The sequence below is a fragment of the Arvicanthis niloticus genome, chromosome 11, assembly GCF_011762505.2.
Source record: "Arvicanthis niloticus isolate mArvNil1 chromosome 11, mArvNil1.pat.X, whole genome shotgun sequence".
In the NCBI taxonomy this organism is placed as follows: Eukaryota; Metazoa; Chordata; class Mammalia; order Rodentia; family Muridae; genus Arvicanthis; species Arvicanthis niloticus.
This window is the reverse complement of record NC_047668.1, coordinates 3,708,467-3,733,883: the sequence shown is the minus strand read 5'-3', so window position 1 is coordinate 3,733,883 and position 25,417 is coordinate 3,708,467. Positions and strand designations below refer to the sequence as shown.

General features: G+C 35.2%; 1 protein-coding gene across 2 annotated transcripts in view; it reads right to left on the bottom strand.

The window, feature by feature from the left end:
* Positions 1 to 25,417, bottom strand: part of Mdga2 (MAM domain containing glycosylphosphatidylinositol anchor 2) — a 730,093-nt gene that overhangs the window by 19,858 nt on the left and 684,818 nt on the right. For both annotated transcript variants that reach the window (XM_034514333.2, XM_076941824.1), the window contains 4 exons: positions 19,970 to 20,147; positions 16,905 to 16,925; positions 12,358 to 12,513; positions 11,760 to 11,918 (listed from right to left, as the gene is read on the bottom strand). In XM_034514333.2, coding sequence (XP_034370224.1) covers positions 11,760 to 11,918; positions 12,358 to 12,513; positions 16,905 to 16,925; positions 19,970 to 20,147 — 514 coding nt within the window. The remainder of the gene's footprint in view (positions 1 to 11,759; positions 11,919 to 12,357; positions 12,514 to 16,904; positions 16,926 to 19,969; positions 20,148 to 25,417) is intronic.

Sequence of the window (25,417 nt, the reverse complement as noted above, 5' to 3'; positions counted from 1 at the left end):
TGGGTAGAAAATCATCAATATTAAATCTTTACTTTCAATAAGGTGAATTTAACTGTTTTTACATTGGGTTAAAAGTAAAACCATTTTTGCTTTTGTTTTATTTTTCTTTGTGTTTTGTTTTTACCATTACATCCATTGATGGAATAACATTATCTACTTTTACTCACATAATTAAATTGGTTTAAATGTAATGGCTTCTAGTAAACACAGCCTAATGGCTCATCCTCAGAGAATAACAGATATGTGAATATTAGCAGTGCATATTGTATTCATGTATAAAATGTCATAATGAACTCCTTTAACTTGTATTCTTAATATATAGTAATATCAGTTTTTAATTACACAGGAAGAAAATAATTTCAGAGATTGTGATTCTAAAATAAGTACTAAAAAAGTATCAAAATGCCTGTGATAATTGTTTCTAATGATATTTGACCATAAGAAGTAATAAATCATGGTAATAAATCCTAAGTCACAGCAGAAGCAAGCAGATAGCAAGGGTTAGCAGATGTGAAACTCAGAAGAGGCTAAGGTGTGAGAATACAGAGCAGTCCTTCAAGGGAAAGCACTAACAATGAAGAGTCATAGGTATCTACTTATTTCTCCTATGCTAAACATTTATCATTTAAGAAAGCAGTTTACTGAATAAATATCACTATTATTTTATCATTGATGGTATGATGTTATCAGTTATTAAATATAAGCAGATCCTCATGGAAGTCACTGACTTAATCTTGTCATATATCAGCTACTATCAAATCACCACAGTATAGTTGTTAATATCTAACATTCAAATGAAGAATACTTAGTATCCTCCTTTTGTATTTCCTAAACAATCTAGAAACTGCAATTGTCATGGAAATTAACTTTGAGAATTATCAGCATGAAACAATTTTTAATATTTATTTTTATTTTGTTTGATTGTCTGTATGTGCACCATGTACCTGAAGCTGCACATGGAGGCCAAATAAGGCATTGGATCCCCTTGGCACTGGATTCTGGCTGACCTAGTGGGGTTGCTATGAACCCAATCTTAGTCCTCTTAAGTCCTGAGCATCTTTCCAGCCAAAGAAGAATCTTGAAAATAGTAGTTTTCTTACACACATCCAATTTACTTATGATCATATGCTTTATTCCCATTGAATAATTTATATATTAAATATTTATCTACTATGACTCTTCTAAATAATGTAGTAAAAACTCTGAGTAGAGGGATCACACCAGGAATGTCAAATCCATGTGTGTGTGTGTGGGGGGGATTTCTTGCTGGAAGAAAATGTTCAAATATAATCCAAAACTTTGATACCCTTAAATCCAAAGAAAGGAAATAGAGTCTTTGACCAAAACTGGAAACAAAAGTCAGTTTCCCAAAATAATGCAAAAAAAAAAAAAACCTCACTTTTTACTACTGTCTGCACAAAGATGTTTACAACACTATTTTAAATTGTTTGAATTGCAACATATCATATAGTCCAAAATTATGAATACAGTACATAAGGAAGAATAATTCAAGATAGATTTATAAAGAAAATGTTAATAAAATGTTAACTCAAGATCCATAAATGCTATTTCTATACTAAGTTAGATCATGATAAGAGGGCATATCTGAACTACAGTATTTCAGACAGTTTAACTTTCTTATGCACATGGTTATCAACATGTCTTATTTTTATTTAAAGATGTTTTATATAAGTTGACAGTGACAATACTCAGGGGCACTTTTATTAAGTTATTACTCTTGAATTAATTATTAAGGAACAATTGACAGTTTTCTACGTATTTTGCTTCACTTACGAGAGCACTAGATACAAATTCATTTGGGAACAATAGTTTAGTATTTTCTCATTACATAACATAAAAAGTTTTCATGAAGTATCTTCCATTTACTGTCTGCACTCCATAAACCTTCAGCTCTCTTGTTATTCTTTTAATACAAGCAAAAGCTAATGTAGCTACTTTAGGTCATCTTTTAAACCTATTAAGCACTTGCTGTTCTGAAGAACCACATATAAATCCATCAGGGTTATTGTTCTCAGGGAGACAGTAATGGAACAAGCTTCAGTGTGACAAATGCAGATATTTGCACCAGGAGCTTTGAAAACAAAGGGAGCTGAGAGGGCCTACAGCAAACACCAAAGTTGTCCTTCAGCTCTTTCCTGAAGGTAAATAAAAATTGCCCAGATGATTAAGAACGAATCAAGGTACTGATTCTATCACATAAGTTTTTAGAAAAAAATATTCATTTGCAAATGAATATTTATTGAGTTCCTGAGTTAATATATATGTTGCATCAGTTCACTGCATCATAGAAAGAGTCATCTCTTCAGCTCTCGTGATGCACAGTTCAGAAGGAAGAAAGTCAGAGGCCCAGATGCGCCACAGAACTTGACTTGAAGAGTGTCAGATATTATTAGGACTGTCCTTGAGTGCATGACCAACACTTTTGGAATTGTCACACAATATTGTCATCTACAAAGTTCACATTCAAGAACTACATAGTTGAGTTACAAAATAAAGGTTTTTTTTGAATCTCTAATACTATGTTAAGTTTACAATTTCATGTTGGGCTGCACTCATCAAACTCCTGAGCACAAGTTGCCCACCACAGTTAAGACCGACTACACGAAGGAGAAGCCACAGGGCAATATGTCCTGAGCATTTTATGTTGTAAGTTTTAAAGGATGAATTTCATAGTTGGCCAGGGAGAAGATGAAAAGGAGGAATCTGATTCAGTACTGTTTATGCAAGCAATATGACTGGAACTGAGCTTCTCTTTCTTAGCCTGAGACACATTTCAGAGCCTGAAGGACTTTGGTTCTCACTCCAACCTCTCTGCCTATCATGTTTTATTCCGATTTACTTTCTATTACTAAGAATATTCATTTTCAGAAAATGTACTTCATATGTATTTTAGAGAGAAGATGAGACTTCCATGTTGCCTGCTGTTTCTGCTTTCAGTATGCATCAGAAGCTTTGTTCTTACATAACTATTTTTTTCTCACTTTATTGGACCTGGTATTTGTTCCCTTCTTTGGAGATAATTTCATTATCAAGGCATCGCATACCCACCTTTTCATTGACATTTATTTCCTGTGAATTTATAGCATCTATCAATCTATCAACCTGCCTTTGTATATCAGGCTCTCTGTGTACCTATATCTCTTTCTTCTATCACTTCTTCTTCCCTCTTGTGGTTATTAGAATCAAAGAAGAATAACTTCATTCACAAATTCTTTTTGCATTTCTCTTTTTCCTTCATGGTGAAATGAGCTTTCCAGAGGCAGAACCTTGTCTAATTCTCATCATACTCAAAGGAAACATTCATAAATGTATTCTGTATTTACCTGTAATTTTCTGGGACAGTGTGCTGATTCTAGCTCACACATTTTTTTATTTAACAAGTTTTTATCATATTTAGTGACTTCAATGAGATTCTGTTTCTTTAGAACTTTAGAAGTTACTTTGATCTGTTAGGATGTAACTAGTTCACTAGGAAACACAGAAATGCTGATACATATTTTAATAGCTACATATCACATTGTGACACCTAATCATAGTTGGTAGCTTGGCAGGACCCAGAATCAAACTGGGATAGAAGTTTCAGTAAGGTACTGGCTTGATTAGGTTGGCCTATGGGTATGTCTTAAATAATTGATGTCGGATGACCCAACTTACTCTGAGAGGACACTTGCCAAGTCAGTGATCCTACACTGTGTAAGAGTAGAGAAATTTATTGGAGTATAAGCAAGATGAAAATAAACATATATGCAATTCCCCCTCTCATCTCTACTGTTGATGTCATGTGGCCAGCAGTCTTAAGATCCTTGTTACTTCCGTACAGGGCTGTACAATAATCTGACATTGTGAACTGAAATAAAATAAGTCTTATCTCCCCTTAGTGTTTTTTGTCAGGGTGTTTTATCACAGTAACAGAAATGAAACTACATACATACATACATACATACATACATCATTTACATGTAAGTTAACATTTAAATGTCAGCAGATCATGTCTTTGATTTGGAAACCCCTTTTCTCAGTCAATTTTGATAAAGTGCCTAACAAGTTTACAATTGAACCAGTATAGCAGCCAGCCTATAAATTGTGCTTAATAAGCTAAACATCTAAACATTATAGCATTTACATATTTATATAATCTTCTCTCCTTGGGTAGGGGATTAGCTATGATGATTAAAATAAATCCAAACAATGTAAAGTCAATTTGAAGATTAAATTATAAGTTCTTCAGTGTTCATTTTCTTTCTCTATTGTGTTACTTATTTGAAGGAACCCTGCTCCATGGTATAGGACAGCTCACTGGAGATATTCACACTCCAAGAATGAACTAAAGCCTCTGGACAACAACCAGAAAAACCTTAGTATCCTAAGGCCTAAAGGCATTACATAAATGGCTTCTAATGTGGGTCCTTTCCAAGCTGACTCTTGAAATTAGACTGGACTCCTTTCTTGTCACACTGACGACAACATCACAAATGATATTGAGCCATGGACACTGAGGCAAACTATACACATTCATGATCCACAGAGATTGTGAGAGAATAGTTTGGTTTTAGTCACAGGATGTTTTTGGCTTTTGTTAGGGGGTAGAGGTGAGTGGAGTTGCATAAATTACTCATGCAGCAAAGGCTAAGTAATACAAAACACTGGACTTTACGTTGAAGTAGAAGTAGAATCTCTAGCATTTTGTACTGTTAGACAATGGTGATGCTCAAGGTTAATATTACCTGTTAGTTAAGACCACAAGACTTAATTACAGTTAACTGAAAAGTAATAATAAAAATGGAATATTAGACATCCAGAAAAAGTCATTTTTGAATCTGGATTTTTAAAGAAGTCCATACAACCAAGAATACTAGTTGTAAAATGAATGACTATAGATACTTTTAATTTACAGATAAAGGAGGATCTGAGTTAATGTACAAAGACTGTAAATATGTCATGAAGCTAATGCAAGTTCAATTCTAAATTATTTCAATAAAGGATGTGAACATACAGAATGCCTTTTTCTTCCTGTTCTAGTACACACAAAATCCATGTTTATATTATTTTGCAGTTTACTAATTATGTAATGCATTTTGCTTGTACACAGTATCTATACCTTAATTAAAATGCCTTTTTTTTTGCTAAAAACACTCTAATAATCACCAGCATTCATAGAAACTTTCAGAAACACAAGGTCTTATCTTGATGTCGATGGCTTCTAACTGATCAGTATATGGTGGTTTCAAAGGATGGGTAGCTAAGCCAGTTTCTTAAACTAGACATCAGCAAGATTTGGCACATTGATTGACTTTTTCTTTTATAAAAGATTTTTTTGGTGAGAATGTGATGCTGCTTGACAGAATGTGACTCACAGTAGAATTTTTTTTCAAAATTATCATCAATCCAAGCAGTCCAAGCCTCGTCACCCTTTTATCAACTAAGCTTACGAGGGTGGTTCCTTACATCTGTGGTTGTCATGCCAACATTCTTCAGTGCCTCTTCAGCAATGGATCCTACCTTATAAACTTAGCTACATGCAGCAACTCCTCCTGTGGAAGGAGTCACATCTCCACAGTGAGTCCTCACAAGACTTTCAATTGATTGTGCACATCATAGAAATCATAGTCTAGCCGCTGAAGCATTAAGATTATACATAAGTACCAAGTTTGCATTTTTCCATGGCCTACAGAACGGATGTGTAAGTGAATATAGAGTGAACAGGAAGTTACCTTTCACTGTCAGAGCTTTTGAGTGATCAGGTGCACTGTCATTGAACCATAATATTTTTTCCATGATTTTTTTTATTCACATCATATCCCAATCATAGCCCCTCCCTCTTCCCTTCACAGTCCTGTTCTTGCAAATCCCCCCACCACATTCCCATTACCCCCTCCCTCATCTCCTCAGAGAAAGGGAAACCCCCTTGGGTACCACCCCACCCTGGGACATCTAGTCCCAGGGGGAATAATCATATCCTCTCCCACTGAGACCCAATCAGGCAGTCCACTTAGGGGGAGGGGAATCCAATGGCAGGGAACAGAGTCAGAGACAGCCCCCACTCCAATTGTTGGGGTTCTCATATGAAGACCAAGCTGCACATCTGCTCCAAATGTATCTGTGGCCTATGTCCAACCCCTGCATGGTGTTTTGTTGGTGGTTCAGTTCTGTGAGCCATACAATTTTTAAAGAAATATCTTTTTCCTTTGACCTTAAAAACTTCAGTAAACCAGTCTCAAAGTGTATGTGCTGTCTCAGTCAACATTTCTTAATCCATTTATAGAACACATGGGTAGTAAATTTAAAATTCATAATGTCCCTAGGAATCGCAGGAGCTGTGTGAGCCTTGGCTTCAGTGTGAAGTCACCGGCTGCATTAATCCTCCAGTCCAGTGATTCTCAAGCTTCCTAACACTGCAACCCTTTAGTACAGTTCCTCCTGTGTGGTGGCCACCAACCATAAACTTATTTTATTTCATTTATGCAATGTTGTTACTATTACAAATTGTAATGAGGAAATCTAATATGCAGGATGGTTTTAGGTAACCTCTGCGGAAGGATCCATCTACCCCAAAAAAAGGTTGCAACCCACAGGTTGAGAAACATCGCTTTATTTCTAACACGTGTTAATCTGACCTTTGAAGCACTGAAGCCAGGTGCTGAGTTAGCCTCTCTAGCTATGAAAGTCCTCCCTACTCTTTTACTCTGTGTAAGCCTGAGAGGTCTACTTTGAAAATTTACTCTTTAATATACTCACTGCTGTTTAATCAATAATCCTTAAAAATTCTTGGAAAAGCCTGCCAGAGTTCTTACATTAGCTCTTGTTTTATACTGAAATATTATTTTTCCCATTGTTGTGTTATAGGGACAATTTCCTACTTTAAACCTCATGAATCAACTGTTTTCTTTCTCTCTCCCTCTTTTTCTCTTTCTTTCTCTTTTTCTTTCTTTCTTCTGTCCTTTTCAGTTTCTTACACATTAGTAACCACTGTAGAGTTGTAAAGAGTTAAAGTCTTGTGCTTTAGTCTTTGACCTAACAGATGCTGAATACTATAGCTGGTTTGACCTGACAGAGCACTGAATGTTTCCTTGCATCAGCCCCAAGACTGGCTTGTTTCCATTTCCATGCTCATGAAGCAGCACTTTTAATGTGTCCAGGTGCTTCTCCTCTGGACTGACAACTTGCTAATGATTTGCTTCAACCAAGGAGCTTAGCAGGTAACCAACCTAAGCTCCTCTCAGGCCTCCTTCTCTAAGCCCTACCATTTCTAATTCTAATGAAAAGCAAGATACATGTGAACCGTTCACTGTAGGGATATTGATTGGCCTCATTTCAGTGAGGTTGAGGCTCATGGCCTAAGGAGGCCCAAGGAGAGAGAGAGATGGAGAAGGTAACAATCAGAACAGGTAACCTTTGGGGGCATGGTTGGGTTTGTGGTGATTTCAAACAGTTACAGCAGTTCCACCAAAGGCAATAGACCAAGGATCATTACAACAAATACAGTGAAAGGTAAAAAAGAAAAAAGAAAAAGAAAGATAAAAAGGTTCATATAATTTGACATCAGCAAAACACAATACAAGCAAAAGGACTGAGGGAATCCCTGCTGTTAGGACAGTGGAACCCACAAGCGTACAGAAAGTTCCTGAAAAGGTGAAAACACACCTTCCACTGAGCCCTTTGCAAAGCTGATTAATTGTCTATAATTTCAAAGATGTGGAGATTTTGGAATGTTTGAAATCCACAGCTAAATTATCTTGGGTATCTTTAGCACTAGATTTTATAGCCATCTATTGCCTTCCTCTGGAAATGACCTTTACAACCATCATATAAATCTCATAGAATGTAGGAACAGAAACCCAGTTTATATCCAGAAATGCTAAGAATGCAGTGAGATGGCACATGATAGCTATAGCTAGACTCCCTTGCTTTGAGATAGCCCACCAGCTCATATTTCCACCAGTGTATGGTAGTTTGAATAGATATAGCCCCTATAGACTCATGTTGTTTGAATATGTGGCCCATAGGGAGTGACATGATTGGGAGATGTGTCCTTGTTGGGGTAGGAATGGCCTTGCTGTAGGAAGTGTGTCACTGTGAGGGTGGGCTTTGATGTCTCCTATGCTTAGGCTCTGCCCAGTGTGGAACACAGTCTCTCCGTACTGCCCGTAGATCAAGATGTAAAACTCTTGGCTCTATCCCTAGCACAATGTTGACCTATGTGCTGCCATGCTTCCTGACATGATTATAATGGGCTAGACCTCTGAAACTTTAAGCCAGCTCCAATTAAAAGTTTTCCTTTATAAGAGTTGCCTTAGTTACATGATCTTATCACAGCAATAATACTCTACAGAGGTGTAATGTATCTGAAAAAGTATCTTAGTTTGTTCTGTTGATATAAAGGTACTAAATATGAGAAAATCTAAATCTGTGTTCCTGGGACATGATTGATCACTCATACATGCTTTCAGAATAAACCATCTCTCTTCTTTGAAGTGAGAAACAGTGTGTTTACATTGACATAAACTTGCTACATTCAGAGTTGCCCAAAATTCCATTTTTAAATAATGCAGTACCTGTGAGATGTAATAAAGAATGTATAATAGAACAACACATGCTTTTATTCCATTTGGGTTTACTTTACTACACATTATGGGACAAGTATATTTACTTAAATTTTTAGCAATTTTTGTGCCTGTTCTCTGCTTAGATGACCCAAGTAATAGACTTGGAACCTAACCCGTTACTTCTGACCATCTGCAGAAACTGAGAAGTTACACCAACAGGCTCAACATAATACATATTTACTCAGAAGGAGAACTCGGTGCCATAGACAATCAGAATAATAGCAACAGACACACTGATGGACATTTGCCAAAAGGAGTGAGGGAAAGGAAGGGAAGTTAGATACTCTCAGAAGTATTTTTCATCTCATAAATACATGGACAGTCTTAAATGATGTGTTAAAAGTGCTGTTCTCATGTATGAGGTGCATATATATTTGGTGATTATATATATATATATATATATATTTCCATATTTACTTCCATAGTCTGAAATCTCATGCTTTCACATGTAGAGTCTGTGATAACTCACTGTGAATACCAAGTGACTGTCACATACTTAGCCTGATTTTCATAAACCTCCAGTAAGTCCTCTTGCAGAGCCGCGACTGAGTCCAGCTCCCCAGGATGAATTACGACTTTGCTATTTATAAGCTGTGTGTTAGACATGATAATCAAAACTCTTTGTATTTCAGTGTCTTTGTCTGAGAAAAAGGATAATTATCTAAATGAGGCTAAGTGATCATTGTGCAAATTAAAGGAAATAACCACAAAATGCCCTCTTCCAGGACTATTTGAATACTGAATGAACATGAGATTGCTGTCTGTTACCTGAAAGAAGGTGGTGATTATGATCTTATAAATCCAAACCAGAGCTTTCTAAAAGAGAAATTATTGTTCCCATTTTGCATAGGAGGGACCTAAAATCAGTTATTCAAAGTGATTTCTGTGAAGACTACGTTTCCACCATGGTTTCCCCTGTATCTGCTGTGTTTCAGATTGGGGCACTTTCAGTTTATTTGTTATCTACCCTGTTTTGTCATTTGCTGCTCCACGGTAAAGAACACTGGTCTGGTTCAGACATGAGAGTAAGGGCAGAATGTAACAACTCCATCCACCTCAACATCCATCGTGAGGCTCAATTTTCTTCATTGTGAACAACAGAACACGATATTCACTTTTACAACGAGGATAGTAGTTAAACAATACGATAGTTGGTATATATGCTATGTGGCTAACTTTGGAAGTCAGTGCATATTCACATTGTTTTTATTAATGTATATCAAGACACCAGGGTCACCCTAACTTTACGCTTTTGAGCAGTGTGTTAATTCTACCTAACTACTGACTAGTAAAATAAAGAGCTTCCTTTGTTTAGAAGCATCACTTCACTTCTAACCTTTCTACATACTTAATTCCTTGACCAAACTCTGTGGGGCTAGACATGCTCTACTATGCAGGATTCTGTCTCTGTCTTAGCTTAGGGGGGTGGTACATGTGCACCTATAGTATAGAATATGAAAACCACAGCAATGATTTTAAACACAGGGCCACAATTTAATATAACAATAGCTAGGCTGCAGTTATATTTTTTAGTGTTTTTGCATAATAACTATAGGTTCATATCATTTCAAGTCAAATACTTCCAACATATGCAGATCAGTCCTTCATACTGACTGTACTGTCTAATGGCTAATTTTCTTTTTTTTTTTTTTTTTTACAAATTTGGTGTTCAGGTCTCTGGACTTTAGCACTGCATTCAAAAACCTGGAAACTTGAACAATCTTTGCTCCCACTGAGGAATGTGAAGTTCACCTGTTGCTACATGGTACTCATGTTAGCAGAGTTGAGAGATGATTCATGGTAACTTTTCATTACTACTGTGCAAAATAGGCAAAGGTAGATGCCTTCAGTTTTGTATTCCCTTCAAGGCCCAGGGCATTCTTAAATTCTACTTAATATATTGTATCCATATAAAAATAATCATAACACTCTTACTAGTATGTGAAGAGTGCTAAAAGTACTTGTTAATGTGACAATATTCCTGTTACATTCATTAATGTACATTGTCATTATTCAGTCATATTTTTAGGAATGAAAACCTAAATTATGGCATGCCAGTGTCACAGAAGATTACCTTCAGAGCATATTCTACTGATGGTCTACTAACTCAGGGTTCAAAGAAGACATGATGCTCAGAGTCTCCAAACTCTTTTTTGAGATTTGGAATTGGGTGATGGGAGGTCTTTCCTTGCAATTTGTAGGTAAGAAATTCAATAAAACTCACTGGAAGGTCCAAGATGCCAGGGAAGCAAGAGACTCCCAGGACCTAACCAGAATGACTTTAGCCGAAATGCAAAGCAAAGGAGAGAGAAAATCTGTAGAGACCACCTCCAATAGATAGGCGCGGCCCCTGGTCAAGGGAAGGGGCCTCCCACCCATCTCTAATTTTTAACCCTGAAATGTTCCTGTCCAAAGGAAAGTCAGAGACAAAAAATGAAGCAGAGACTGAAGAAGTCTCCTGAGACTGCCCCACCTGGGGATCCATCCTGTCTGCAGACACCAAACTCTGACACTGTTGCTGTTGACAAGAGGTGCTTGCTGACATGAACCTGGTATGGCTATTTTGGGGAAGGTTCTGCCATTAACTGACCAATGCACATATGGATGCTTGGAGCCAACCATCAGACTAAACTGAAAGACCCCAGTGGGGGAGCTGGCAGAAGAACTGGATGAACCAAGGAGTATAGCAAGCCCATAGGGAGAAAAATATCAGCTAACTGGTCCACCCAGTGCTCCCAGGGGCTAGACACCAACCAAGAAGTGTACAGGGAGGGATCCATAGCTCCAGATACATACGTAGCAGAAGATGGCCTTGTTTGACATTAATGGGAGTGGAGGCCCTTTGTCCTGTGGAGGTTGGATGCCCCAGCAAAGGGGTATGCTGGAGCAGTGGGGCAGGGGAGGGAGGGTGGGTAGGAGAGCACATTCATAGAGGCAAAGGGGAAGAGGGAGAGGGCAAATGTAGAAAGTGGGAGATATTTGAGATGTAAATTAATGGAATGATTAATAAAAACAAAACAAAATAACCTCATAAAACCTCAATTATAGTATTCAATGAGTAATGCTATCTTCATGCTCTGTGTGATACTTTTATTAGGATTGGTCAAAAGGAAATAGAACTGTCTGTTACCTTACCTATATGTTGCCCGTACATGTGATAGAAGAAACTGAAGCAATATGCACTATTTGTGGGTCCATATGGATTTTTTGGAGCTATGCTGAATACAGGGCTGAGAAGTCGAGCCTTTTCACCTTCTAGTCTGGGTCGAGATGTCTCAATGTACATATAAAAACCTGAAAGGAGAAGCAAGGGTTGAAGCCCATACTAACAAGGAAACATGAAATGTTATTGTGACGTTTCAGAGCTTTGATCCAAAATAAAAACTGATGGTTTATATTTCATTTATAAAACCTACATGGCTATGCACAATCACAACTTTAACAGAAAACAATTAAGAGAGAAAGAACTGAGAGAAATGGAAATTTTAGAGCTGAAATAACACAGAAATAAATAAAATCCAGCCTGGTCTCTCAATTGTGTTTATCACTGAGGTGTGAGAAAACATTAATGAGCACAAACTTTGGAAATATCTGAATTGCTGATAATATGTGTAAGATACAATGTTTTGTTCTAAGATTCTCAAACGCTTAGTTCACTGCCCGCTTGTACTTCACACTGAAGATACCTCCAGCTCTCCAGGTGCCATAAGCACAGTTCTGGAAACCTTCCTACCTTCCTTGGAACCACTCCGATCTGCATTGGGACCCGTGTTAGGGGTGTATTTTGTATTTCTTGTTGCAGTACTTTGCTTTGTCCAGTCAAAGTTATCTGTATCATCTTGGGTGAATAAACAAATATTACCATCTTCAAATCCACAGTGAAATTCTCCTGTTAACACATTTTAATTAAAACATAAGTATTAATTAGTCTATTAAAAATGTTGTAATGTCTTATTAGAAATAATTTCAAATATTACAATATAATAAGTATGCAGTAATGACATCAGAGCCTTAAATGGCACAGTTATCGCTAAACATAAAAGAATTATAATTTTGATGAAAAGAGTAATGATTTTATTGACATATCTCAGTTTAAAAAAGTAAATTGTTGAATTCAAGCATTTCTGCATGTACACACAATGTCCTTTTATCATATCACTCCCTGTCCATCCATCATCCCCTCTCTGCTTTTCTGTTTTCATATTCTCTATTTCCCCAGTTTTAGAGTAATGTCTCACTTTAATTAAGTCAGTTTCTTATTACACAGTTAAGGCCTACATCATATGTTTAGAAACAACCAGATTTAATTCCAATTACATAAAAAGAACTCATGTTTGACTTATGAATGGAGAATTTTCCTAACTTTTTTTTTAATGCATTGGGACAGTTGAGACCAAAGTGTCAATTAGGAAATAAGCCTTCTATAGCAGGAGAGGTGGTGCAAGCCCATAACCTCAGGAGCATAGAAGCTGCAATAGGCTAACCATCATGACTTCAAAGCACACAGTGAATTCCAAGACAGACTTTTCCATACATAAGAAACTTTCCCTTGTCTTTAGAAAACAAGAAGAAAAGAAAATGAACTTTTGAATTCACCTGATAGCATTTCAAACATGTATACCTTGTACATATAATTCTTTATTTTCTGTCCTCTAGAAATGATCTCTGTATAAGCAAAGGTACAACTTTGCTTAAGGCAAGGGGTTTACGGCAAATTGCTTTTAAAGTAGTCATCATTCATGCTTGAGTTGAATGTGGATTTGCCAGAGGTGTGAAATCCACTTGAAATGCATTTTATAAAGTTTATGAAGACCCTGAGGAAGAACTAGGGATTTCGATGCCTAATATATGCTGAGTTCAGAAACTATATGAGTTCAAAGAGAGACTTTTAAAATTGTCATTAAATGCGGATAGTTGTAATTTCTAGAATAGAAGATTTTCTTACTGGGCTGTATCCTGCTTTAAAAGTGTATACATAGATGAGTTGATAAATTCTGCCAGTAACACAAGAAGAAAATATTCACTGTAAAACACAGTTTTCCATTCAGCAAAATAATGACTCTACAAAAATCTCAATAATCTTCACTGAGTCTCCCAGATAAGAAGACTTTGGTTTAGTCAGCTTTGCTTATTAGAAATAAAATACAAATGGACTCTGACTTTGCTGAAGTTCACAAAGAAAAGCACATTAACAGACTCTCCCACTGGAGTCTGCCCTGCCTTTGCAAAGGGGGACATACATCAAGGGGCCTCAGGTAGGAGCATTTGGTTGTGATCATATGGCGAGTTAAGTGAAACCTTCTTGACATTTAAGGAATATGTTTTTGTTATGGTTTCTTTTATCTGTCAGATTAAATGGTTGCAAATATGTTTATATATGTATAGTCTATCTAGATTTATATGTTTGAAAAAGACAATATTCTCTATAAAGTAATTTTTAAAACCTTGATTTTTATTTATCTAATTGTGTGTTTGTGTTTATTTTAGAGTATTCATCATCAAGGTGTGAGAAAACATTTTGAATTATTTTCAGTTGTTTAATGTGCTTATATGTTCTTAAAATTAATTATAGTGGGTTGAAGAGATGGCTCAGTGGTTAAGAGCACTGGCTGAAGCTGGGCGGTGGTGGCGCACACCTTTAATCCCAGCACTTGGGAGGCAGAGGCAGGTGGATTTCTGAGTTCGAGGCCAGCCTGGTCTACAGAGTGAGTTCCAGGACAGCCAGGGCTACACAGAGAAACCCTGTCTCGAAAAACCAAAAAAAAAAAAAAAAAAAAAAAAAAAAAAAAAAAAAAAGCACTGGCTGGTCTTCCACAGTACCCAGGTTCAATTCCCAGTATCTACATGGTGACTCATAACAATATGAAACTCCAGCCCCCGAGCATCTAACACTGTCTTCTGGCTTCTGAGGACACTTCACACACAAAGAACTGACATACATGCAGGCAAAACATCCACATTCATAAAATAAATATAATAAAAAAGACCTGGTGGGAAATGTTTTTAGAAAATTAAGCAAAATGAGTTTTAACAGCATAAAATAATTTTATGATTATTCTATCACATTAAATTAGGTAATTATGTGTATATATATATTACATATATACAAAGATTATTCAGATAAAGCTTATTCAGATAAAGAATATTTGAAAGATAATGCATATTCACTGAGCTAGATAAACAGCATAATTCAATGTGATCTTGAATATCTTACAATTATGTAAAAGGGAAGTCTAAGAATTTCTAAAACACAGAATAGTGATCATTGACTACATTATCAACTTTAATAGTTTTCTGATCAAAATATAATTTTTTTAATTTAAAGACTCTCGTTGTTTTAAGGAGAATGGTCCCCAAACCTTGATATATCTGAATGTTTAGACCTCAGCTGGTGCACCTGATTGGGAAGGATTGGGAAATGTGGTCTTGTTGGTGGAGGTGTGCCAGTATGGTGGGCGTTGAGGTTTCAAATGCCCATGTCATTTGAGTTGGCATGCCATGCCTCCTCCACCTCATGCTTCTGGATCAGATTTAAACTCTTAGCTACAGCTCCAGTGCCATGCCATGCCTGCCTGCTACCGTGCTGCCTGCCATGACATTCATGGACTCTACTACCCTCTAGAAGAAACACAAATTGTTTTCTTTTATCAGTTGCCTTGCTTATACTGTCTCTTCATAACAATAGAAACGAAACTAAGACAAATATGCATAGGGATAAAGAATTTTAAATAATCCACATTCTATAATCTCTAACACTCTACTGTTACCCCCCAACCCTCAGATCTATTGCAATATGGTAAAGATACAATTTAGCAAATTAGGAATAAAAAGTCTGGAAGTCCATGACCTTCTTGCATCAACCTATACTCTTTTGCATTTCCTTGGAACATGCAAAAATCTAGCCTCACATTAGCTATCAAGTATTCTCAAGGACTGATATTATGATTAGATTTCATAGCAAATCCTCTTCTTATCTTAATATGGTTTGCCAGAGATGTGTAAAGGCTAATCTTCATTGACTACAAACATGACTAGATTTAGAGTCACCTAGGAGACACATCTCTGGGTATATTCCTTATGGAATCTATTAGAGGTTTAAATTAAAAAGGAAAATCCATCCTGAATGTGGTTGGTCCAACCTCATGAGCTGGAATCAGTGACTGAATAAAAGGAAAAGAGGAGAGCTAGATAGGCACCAGCATTCATTCATCTCTCTTTCCTGACTTCAGATCCCAAAGCCATGCCTGCCTTCCATGATGGATGGTATCTTTATTATACCATGAGAAAGCATGAGTCCTTCTTCTCTCAAGTTACCTCTACTATGTAATGAATATGAGGCATTTTTGCATGTGAGACTAATTTTCAGGTATGTGCACACTATTCGTCATCATTTATTTATAAAATTTAATGAAAAACAAAAGTCAGAATTCAAAGTCAAAACCAGACCAAGTATTTTAGAACTTAACGTAACATAAACTTAGTGATTTATGAACAGGTCTGCTGGTGCATGTTTGAAATTTCTGTACTTAGATGAAGAAGACAGAACGACAAATTTACTTTCTAGGCTACTCTAGACTGCATAGTGAAAGCTTGCCTTTAGTAAGTACAGTGCTACGGTAAAATAATATCTCTGAGGAAAAACTCAAATATAAATTTAATAAATAATCAAGGGCTGGAAAGATAGCTCTCTGGATTAAATCATATGCTTCATCTGCATGGTGAACTGAATTAAAACCCAGAATTTCATGGCAGCAGTGAAAAACTGAGCTGAAAATTCTCTGACCTCCATTACAGATACAAAGTGTCACAGTTATCCTCCACTACACACACCACACGGACAATTACATAAATACATCCACTAACAACAATAATTATTTTTATATTTGGCTTTAATAAGGAACCTTTGTCTTTATGAAGAAAAGACAACAAATCCAAGAATAAAATCAAAGAACTATGATAACAAAATAAAACAAAAATGATACCCCACAAGAAAAGTAAAATGAATTCGTAAGTTACAGAACAATGAACCAATTTGAGGACATGATTCCATATTTCCTCATTTAGTTAAATGTATGAGCATCAGTTATTAGCATTAAAATGCTTGGTTTTCTATCATAGCCTTTAAACTTTGAAGTTAATATACAATGCCACTTTTACTATTTTAAAATCACTGTTTTATACTAAGTAAGAACAGGTTTTACCTAATCTTTGTGTATTTATAAATAACCCACTTTTATTTACTATGTAATATAAATTTTCAGTTAAAAATGATGTACTTACTCAGATGAGGATTCACAGGTGCTGGAAAAAAAGCAAAAATATAAATATATTAGCAAAACTTAAGTGTTATTTGTAAATAAGAGTTTAATTAGTCTACTCATAGACCCATAGTTTCTTCTGAACCTAATGATGGCAGTAAAAATTGCATCTGCAATCCATTTTGTTCTATGAGACACAGTGTAATTTACTTTAAATTTATATTAAGAACTTCCAAGGACCACAAAGTAAAAGGAAGTTGTTCATTTTCCAAGGAATGCCATGCTAACCTTTTATTTCTTAACCAGTGCTAAGAAACCCAGAAGTTAAACAGAAGCTATTGGTAGAACAATTTATAACCTAGATGAATTAATAATGTAAACAATTATAAGTAAGAAAAAGTAAGAGATTATATGTATGTTTTCTGCTATGTTCACTTTTTTTTGTATAAAGAAAAAAAATTTTTTTCCTAGAGGGTTGACAGTTTTTTAAAGATGTTGGTTCTAGCAACTTTTCTTTTTTTTCTCTTTTTAAAAATTTGGTTGTAATATTTACATTCCAAATTTTATCCCTTTATCCCATTCCCTCCACCACCCAGGAACCCCTTATCCCATCCCCCTCCTTGTGCTTCTATGAGGGTGTGATTTTCCAGCTTCTGTGATGCTGTTTCCATTATGCTATGTTCACTTTTACTGAAAGTAATATAACATGTAAAAATAATGAAATTCTCAAATCATGCCAAGTGTCAGAAACAAATACTACTTGGTTTAATTAAATTAAAATACACATACACAGATGCACTACACATGTACACGCACACACATATAGACATTTCAGAACACAGAGTTACCATATTTTAAGTGATGTGACACAATTAGTACTTTTTGTGCACATACTCGAAACAAATCTTTGTTTTAGAAAAACAATTATGTCTTCAATAAAAATACCAGCTGATTTCCATTGAAGGGGAAAATACAGATTTGAAGTCTTACTAACAAGTAAAAAAAAATATTTCTAATCAACAATGTAAAAGAATGTGTCTATGGATCAGCAGTTAGCACTGAGAGCAGACATTGCTCTGGATATAACAGCCTTATTGTGTCTTCACAGAATTACAATGAGCAGTATATGCCTTCCAGAACTTCTGTTTTATCCCCCTCTCCCTTTTTAAAAATCATTTCCTTGGTGCTGCACAAACCACCATGTAAACTTTGCAATTTCCTAAGAAAGCAAAACCCACAAGCATGCACATTAAACATGTTAACCCTTACACTAAAACACCTAGACCAATTAAAAGAATTGTCTCGTTCAGTTGTTTGCACTGGTTCTAAACACACAAGTATTTATATACTTAACTATCTTTTCTGCTTAATAAATTTATGTTTCAGACAGAATCCGAGTATCACTGGAATTGTGATATGAGTCATAATTATACATATGTAATCCAATGGACCTGGTATCCTGTTAAAATAAGGAAGGGATACCAGAATAATATACCATACCAGAATATTAGGAGATCATATGGACAAAGGAAGAGAGTCCTGTGCATAAACCAGCCATGCTCCTTGAGCGTGAACAACCCAAGCTCTTCAAATGTGAGGGATAAGTTGGTGGTTTTAACACATAATATATAGTATTTTTATATGTCAGCCCAAGCACACTAATGGCTATATCATCAAATAAAGTATAGTCTTATAAATTAGGCACTAAATATATAAGTGCTAGATTGAAGAGGTAACATAAGAGGTAGGATGAAAAACAAGTAAAACAAGTGTGTAATATCATCCGATATCATTTAAATACAAATGGAACATTCAACATGGAAACTGCTTTGCAACGCTGAGGGCAGGCCATTTCACTGAATAGTAGAATTTTGAGTAACATCAAAAATACAATATCACTCTCCTCAGTATACATTCAAAGTTTCCACTGAGTTATCAATTCTAGAAAAAAAAGTTGTGGATCAACTTTTAATTTTTCAAACTTCTAATTTTTTATTCACTGTGACATCGAAATAGTGAAAAAGTATTTTCTGCATTTACATTACAAAGTAAACCATAACTAAGATACACACTCATTCATTAAATATTAGCTTTCAAAACAAAGAAACAAACAAAAACCACCTGGCTACTACCACAGATAGAAACAAAAGCCAGGATGACCTCCAACACTTGAACCAGCAGTGATACTTGGTACTAGACAACCATAAAGAAATACAAGCTGTCAGGTTACAAAAGGGACATCAAAGTTTAATACTGTTAAGTAAAATAACTAGATTCTAAAATTTCCTATTTGTTTCTTAAAACATACCATCCTGATGAGATAAACCACAGAAACATTAAAAATATTGGCAGCTGCCAGTGTTAGAGAGGGTCTGAACTAAAGTGCTTTAGTGCAGTTAAACACATCAGTTTTGTAATAAAATACTGAAGAAATGGTGAATTATATTGAGCATTTTAGACTCCATATTAACAGTACAACATACACAATTAGGCCTAATGTAAACTATTGACTTGTATTATATCGATATTCATTAGTCTACAAAAAGCACTCAATACATTGAGATATTCAGTAACTTCATCCCAGGCAGAACTTCCCACATGTCTTCTCAACTTTCTGAGACATTAAAACCATTTTGAAAATCTTATTTAAAATCACATTAAAATGGATCTTGGTTCCTAATATCTTAATGATAGAAAATGTTAACCAAGAATGGAAGGAAGGTAGGAGGGAGGTAGTAAATGAAGAAAGGAAGAAAAAGAAGAGGAAAGAAAAAAGAAAAGTCTTGAAAAGGTAACACACACATTGTATCAGGGTAGCGAAAACAAAAAAAAAAATGTTTTTGACAGGTCAAAGGGCTCAGTTTTCACTGAAGGCTTTTACATTATAGCCTTGTAACCTCATATTAACTTTGTAATGACTAAGTTTTTTTATTATTTTTGGCTGTTTTTAATCTCATTCCTGATGATTTGAAGAATATGTTAAACTTTACTTTGTGAATACTATCAAAATTAATATTCCACATAATTTCATGGACAGATAAATACTTGTAAATTTAAAAAAAAAAAAAAAAAAACAACCCTACTTACCCGTATATTTAATTACACGAATTGTTGAATCTCCTTCACCAAACTTAGTGAGAGGAGTCAGTCGGACTTCATAGGCCTCTGGTTTAATAAGTTCAGTCAAGTTATATGTAATTAGTTCTCCCTTTTGAATATTCCCATTTATTTTAATCTCCTGTTCCCACCAACGTTGCTGTCCAGCCTGAAATCAAAACAATTGTATAATATTATTTCTAGCATCTAATTGAAAGGTTCTCAGTTTATTCAAAGAAAATGAAAACAAATTTGTAAGTTTATAAAACTTCATTTTAGGAGTTTATTAAACATATCATATTATTATATACATATATTTTATAAAGTCTTACATCTTGCAGATGTTTCTTGAAAACTGCAAAATTATCAGAGGTTAATTACATAGATTCAGTTGGTTTTAATAGGTCATTTTACATTGAAAGTTAGAACACTCAAACATCATCATTTGATATTTTTAAGAGGGTGTATATAACTATATCTTTCATAATTTATTGATGATATATTAGATTCTTGAACAGTGATAAGATTTTTACCATATCAACAAGCATATGTATTATATACCAAATAGTTTCCAGAATAAATTATAGGTATTATAGTTTTAACACAGACATGATTATAACCTTATCTGTTTAGTCCATTAAAAACAGAAATACAATGAAGACTGACATTAAACTCACTATAAAATGATTCCTAAAAGTCATACATGCAATTAAAAATTAAAATAAAAATGGATCAAGAATGATTCAGTAAGTGTCAATGGGAAGGACCCATTTCTAAGTCATCAGAGGATAGTTGCATAAGAATGCTGTGTGGTACTAAATAAAACAAAAATCAGGATGGACCTATCAGTGACCTGAAATAAGTTATTCAGTTTAGCAAAAGGGATTAAACCCCTAATATAGCAAGCCAAAAAGGAATAAGTGTCACATAGTATCCTACACTGAACACACAATGCCCTGATAATTTTATGATTATTTGGGGAGAGGAGACTCAGGTACTGAACTCAGGCCTTCACACATGATGACAAGTACTCTATTTAGAGAAATTTTAATCCACCAACATGACTGCTCTGTCAAGGGATCATATCCAAAGATAATATCTGGCCAAAATGTAATCATATCCTGGAGTATAGTATGATCTGGTTGGAATACAGACATGTTCTTAGTAATCCCAAACACCTTTAATCCCAAACAAGGTAGATGAGGTTAGTTTGTGGAAGGAAGTTTGAAAGTGACATCTATCTGAGGGGCAGACAAAGTGACAAATCAGAGAAAGATTTGACAGAGAGAGAGAAGGAGGAGGAGGGGGACAGGGAGAGGGAGGGGGAAAGGGAGAGGGAGAGGGGAAAGGGAGAGGGGGAAGGGAGAGGGGGAAGGGAGAGGGAGAGGGTTAAGGAGAAGGAGACCGAGGGGGAGAGGGAAAAGGAGAAGACAGTTTTACAAAGACAGGTGGCAGGCAAAGATAGAACAAGCCAGAGAACAACAAGGAGTCAAAAGTTTAGAACAAATTGCCAGAGTTAGTTTGAGGCCAAGCAGGTCCATTCATTCAGAAGCTGCTGAGAGAAGCAGTTTGAACAAGTCATCTTGGAGAGGAGTTTGGGCCAGAACAGCTGATTTGATCCAGCCAGCCAGAGTTCAGAAAGAACTAGAAAGGGTGAGCTTATTCAGCAGTAAGCCTTTGAGAGGACAATTATATCAGGTGAATAAAAGCTACTTTTGCACTCTATCTCTGATGTACATACTTCACCCTTGCTCAGACAATTTTACAGAACAGTTATATAAATTACTATAAAGTAAATGAAATCTTATTAAAGACTTTTCCAGAGATAAAAAATAATTTTCCCCCAAAACAATAACAACAACAACAAACAAAAACAAAACACCAGTCTTTTCAAGTAATTCATTTCAGTGTTAAAAAATAAGCCAATAGGGCAATTAATAAAGCAAAACTACTCATACATGAAACAAGTTCATTAATTTCTCTGATGCCACTTTAAATTTGGTTTGGCCCCCTGACAGTCAAGAATTGTTAAGTATTAGATAACACTGCTGAAGGAAGTAGAATATGTTCCTTTATTTTTAGATGGAGAAACTGAACAAACTTCAATATTTGTAATGAACTTATTAATAGGCTAGAAATAAGAACTGGATTAATCCTATGAGTGAAACTGAACATAAATCAATAAGATACTTTATCAGTAATGTTCATATATTGCAATTGTTTATTTTGAAACTCAAACTGAGCAAAGACTATTGAGTCTTATCTAGCCACAAATATAAATAAAAAAGCATTTACAAATGAAGACTGTGGTCTTGCCTGCTTAGATATAGAACCACCTGGTCTTTTTCTCAGTCTTTCTGAGTCTCTTTCCTTCCCTCTTTTTTTATACCTATATATTTGAAATTCCCTCATACATATAATATCCCTTCTTTATTTCTGACTCATATGAATATCTGTTATTAACATTTCAAGTTTTTGTTAAGTTATTGGATCTAGTTCATCAGAGTTTTTGATAATTATTGGTTAATTTACTAGAGGAAATTGTGTTTTGTTTTATTTTACCATATTTTGCTGGCTTATCTAATTCTCAAGATATGAGATGATATATGGATGATAGACTAATGATATATAATAGGCATAATTTATTTATAATAGTACTTGTTACTGTCCATATCTGAAATATATTGCATATACTCTTGTTTATGGTATATATATATCCTAGATATAGTTATTTTTATGTGCTGATCATGTGCCTTAAAAATATCCTATTAGGTAGGGGATAATTGGGGCTAAAAACAAAGATATAGTATTTTAGAGTGATACCTTTGTTCTAATATGCTCCTAAGGGCGTCTAATAATACTATTCAGTCCTTTGACTTTGAAATACTTTGATAGCTCACATAAAGGTGAAAAAAATTTCCTAGTCTCCAATGGGTCTTAGGTGTTCATTGTTCTTCTCAAAGTGTTAAGAATTAAGGTTAAATTTTGCGTTGGTAGTAAATAGGTGAGGGCAACAATTATTTGAGTAGGAATTCCACTTACTAACATGCATATCCATGTTTCTTCAAATTTTCACAGAGTAATTTCTCTCTCTCTCTCTCTCTCTCTCTCTCTCTCTCTCTCTCTCTCTCTCTCATGTATCTGTACACATGAATTCCTTATATGTATACATATTTGAACACATATTATAATAATATACTATATATGTGTGTGCATACAAATGTGTGCATGTATGTATGTATGCATGCGTGTTACATACATTCATATAAATACTAATTTATTTTCTGAAGGATAGTTAGTTCTAACAATATAGCTTGGACTCCTACTGCTGTTACGCTTCTACTGCTAAATTTCTGGAAATGAAATTCTCCAACATATGCGCTGTTAGTGTTTCTCACTAATTTTGTCTCAAACAATGAAAAAAACAGTAGAATTAAAAGCATACTGTCATGTGAAATTCTTAGAGCTCTATTTACAGAAGAGAGAAATACCATGCTATGAAAGAGGCATGTGTAGAGAAAAAAAGAATGTATGCATCTTTATGTAAGTATTTGGTCTCAAGAGGCTCATATACTTAACCTCAAAAGACAAGATAAGATGTCTCCTTTGAGATTGCATCTCTTAGATATGTCAGTGAAGCTACACCTATGAGGCCTCATCAACATAGCTGCCTCATCCAAACATGGATGACACCAACAAGCAAATTAACATGGAGAGGAAAATCATAAAGGGTCCCGATCCCAGAAAAAACTACCGACAACTTAGAGACTCTGAGAGTAACACATCAATTGGATATATGGACACAGTTAACCCTGAAAAACATATATGTACAGTTAACATCATGCATATAGATAAGATTATATTTACATAATTACAAACATATAAATATATATTATACACACACATCTAACAACAAGTAATTTAAAAAGGGGCCAGAGGTCATGAGTCAGAGAGAGATCAAGAGTGTAGGTATATGGAAAGACTGGGAGAGAGAAAAGAAGAAGAAAAATGATGTAGTTATAATTAAATTTAATAAATAAACACAGAGGAAAAATTTTTAAAAAGAATATAGGAGATAATAAATGTGACTATGGTTAAACACATCAAAGTTTAGAGAGTAAGTGTCAAAGGAGTATTCAGCCACATATATGGTATCTTTATATCCTGCCCCTTCTCAAGACTCTGAGACTATTGAAGAAGGGGCAAAAGATTATAAAAGCCATAGATTGGGGATCACAAAAGGAAAAGAGTGTATTCTGAAAATAACCAAGCCTCTGAACCCATGAAACTACAGCAGCTCTGTTTGCCTGCCCAAGAGCCCACAGGATCACAGTCAACATTCCAATATGAATGTGAAGATGTTTACAATCCCCCCACTGACAGAGAAGCTATGGACAACTGAGTACTAGGAGGAGAGTCTGTTGTTCTTTAAGGTTGTAGCCCCTGGTAGGTCAACACCACATCCATTAATCCACTAACCGGACTCTATTGATTATCTTTTAAAGAGAAGAGACATAAGGAGAAGTTGTGGGAAGGTGTGAATCTGGGAACACATTGTGGGAGCAGTAGCATTGAATATGATCAAAACTGTAAAAAGAATTAATAAAATCATACATTTTAAAAGTTTGCTGTCATCATCATCCCCCATTAAGAGGGATGTGTAAGCCTGAACTTTTAATAACTGTTCCACACAGAGATAACCTAAATATATTTAGAATGCCTATAAGTAAACAAGAAACAGAGTGGAGTAGCAAAATGACTCAGATAATAGCTATTTCACAGATGAAGAAACTCCAATAACTAATTAATTAGGAAAAGCTAAGTCTTCACAATGAATCAATGAAATAGAAATTAAATCCATATTGTTTCACATAATCAGGTAGAATAAAAAATTAAAAATTTAGCAGTGTTAAAGTTTGGTGCTGCTATAAAACAGTAAGAAACATTGAGACTTTCAGAACCTATGTGCAAGGAAGAAAAGTGAGCATGACGTCAACTCACTAATAAATAAGGCCATAAAGGTGTTGTGGATTCACACAGGAGCCTGGAACATGCTCAGTCTATAGAAGATTTATGATGCAGTAGACATCTGCGATAAGTTATCTGGTAGCCTTGGTTTCTTTTAGCTCCACATCATGTGGGATAAGAAATCACCAAGTTGATGGCACATATGCCTTAGTGCATCTGAGGGACCCTGAGCTTTAAAATCATTACATAGTATAACTGACAGCAATCAAACTTGCCCAACATATTTATATCTTTATTCCATTGGACATCAAATCTTCCCTCTACTTCAGAAAGGGAAATTATTCTCTAAGGGAGTTTGCTGTTTATATGAACTTAAAAATGGACATAATAAAATGACAAAGTGTGTCTGTCCAGATATGACATGCAAAAGCACAAATCTGTAACAATTTATGTCACAAGCATGTAGCCTTG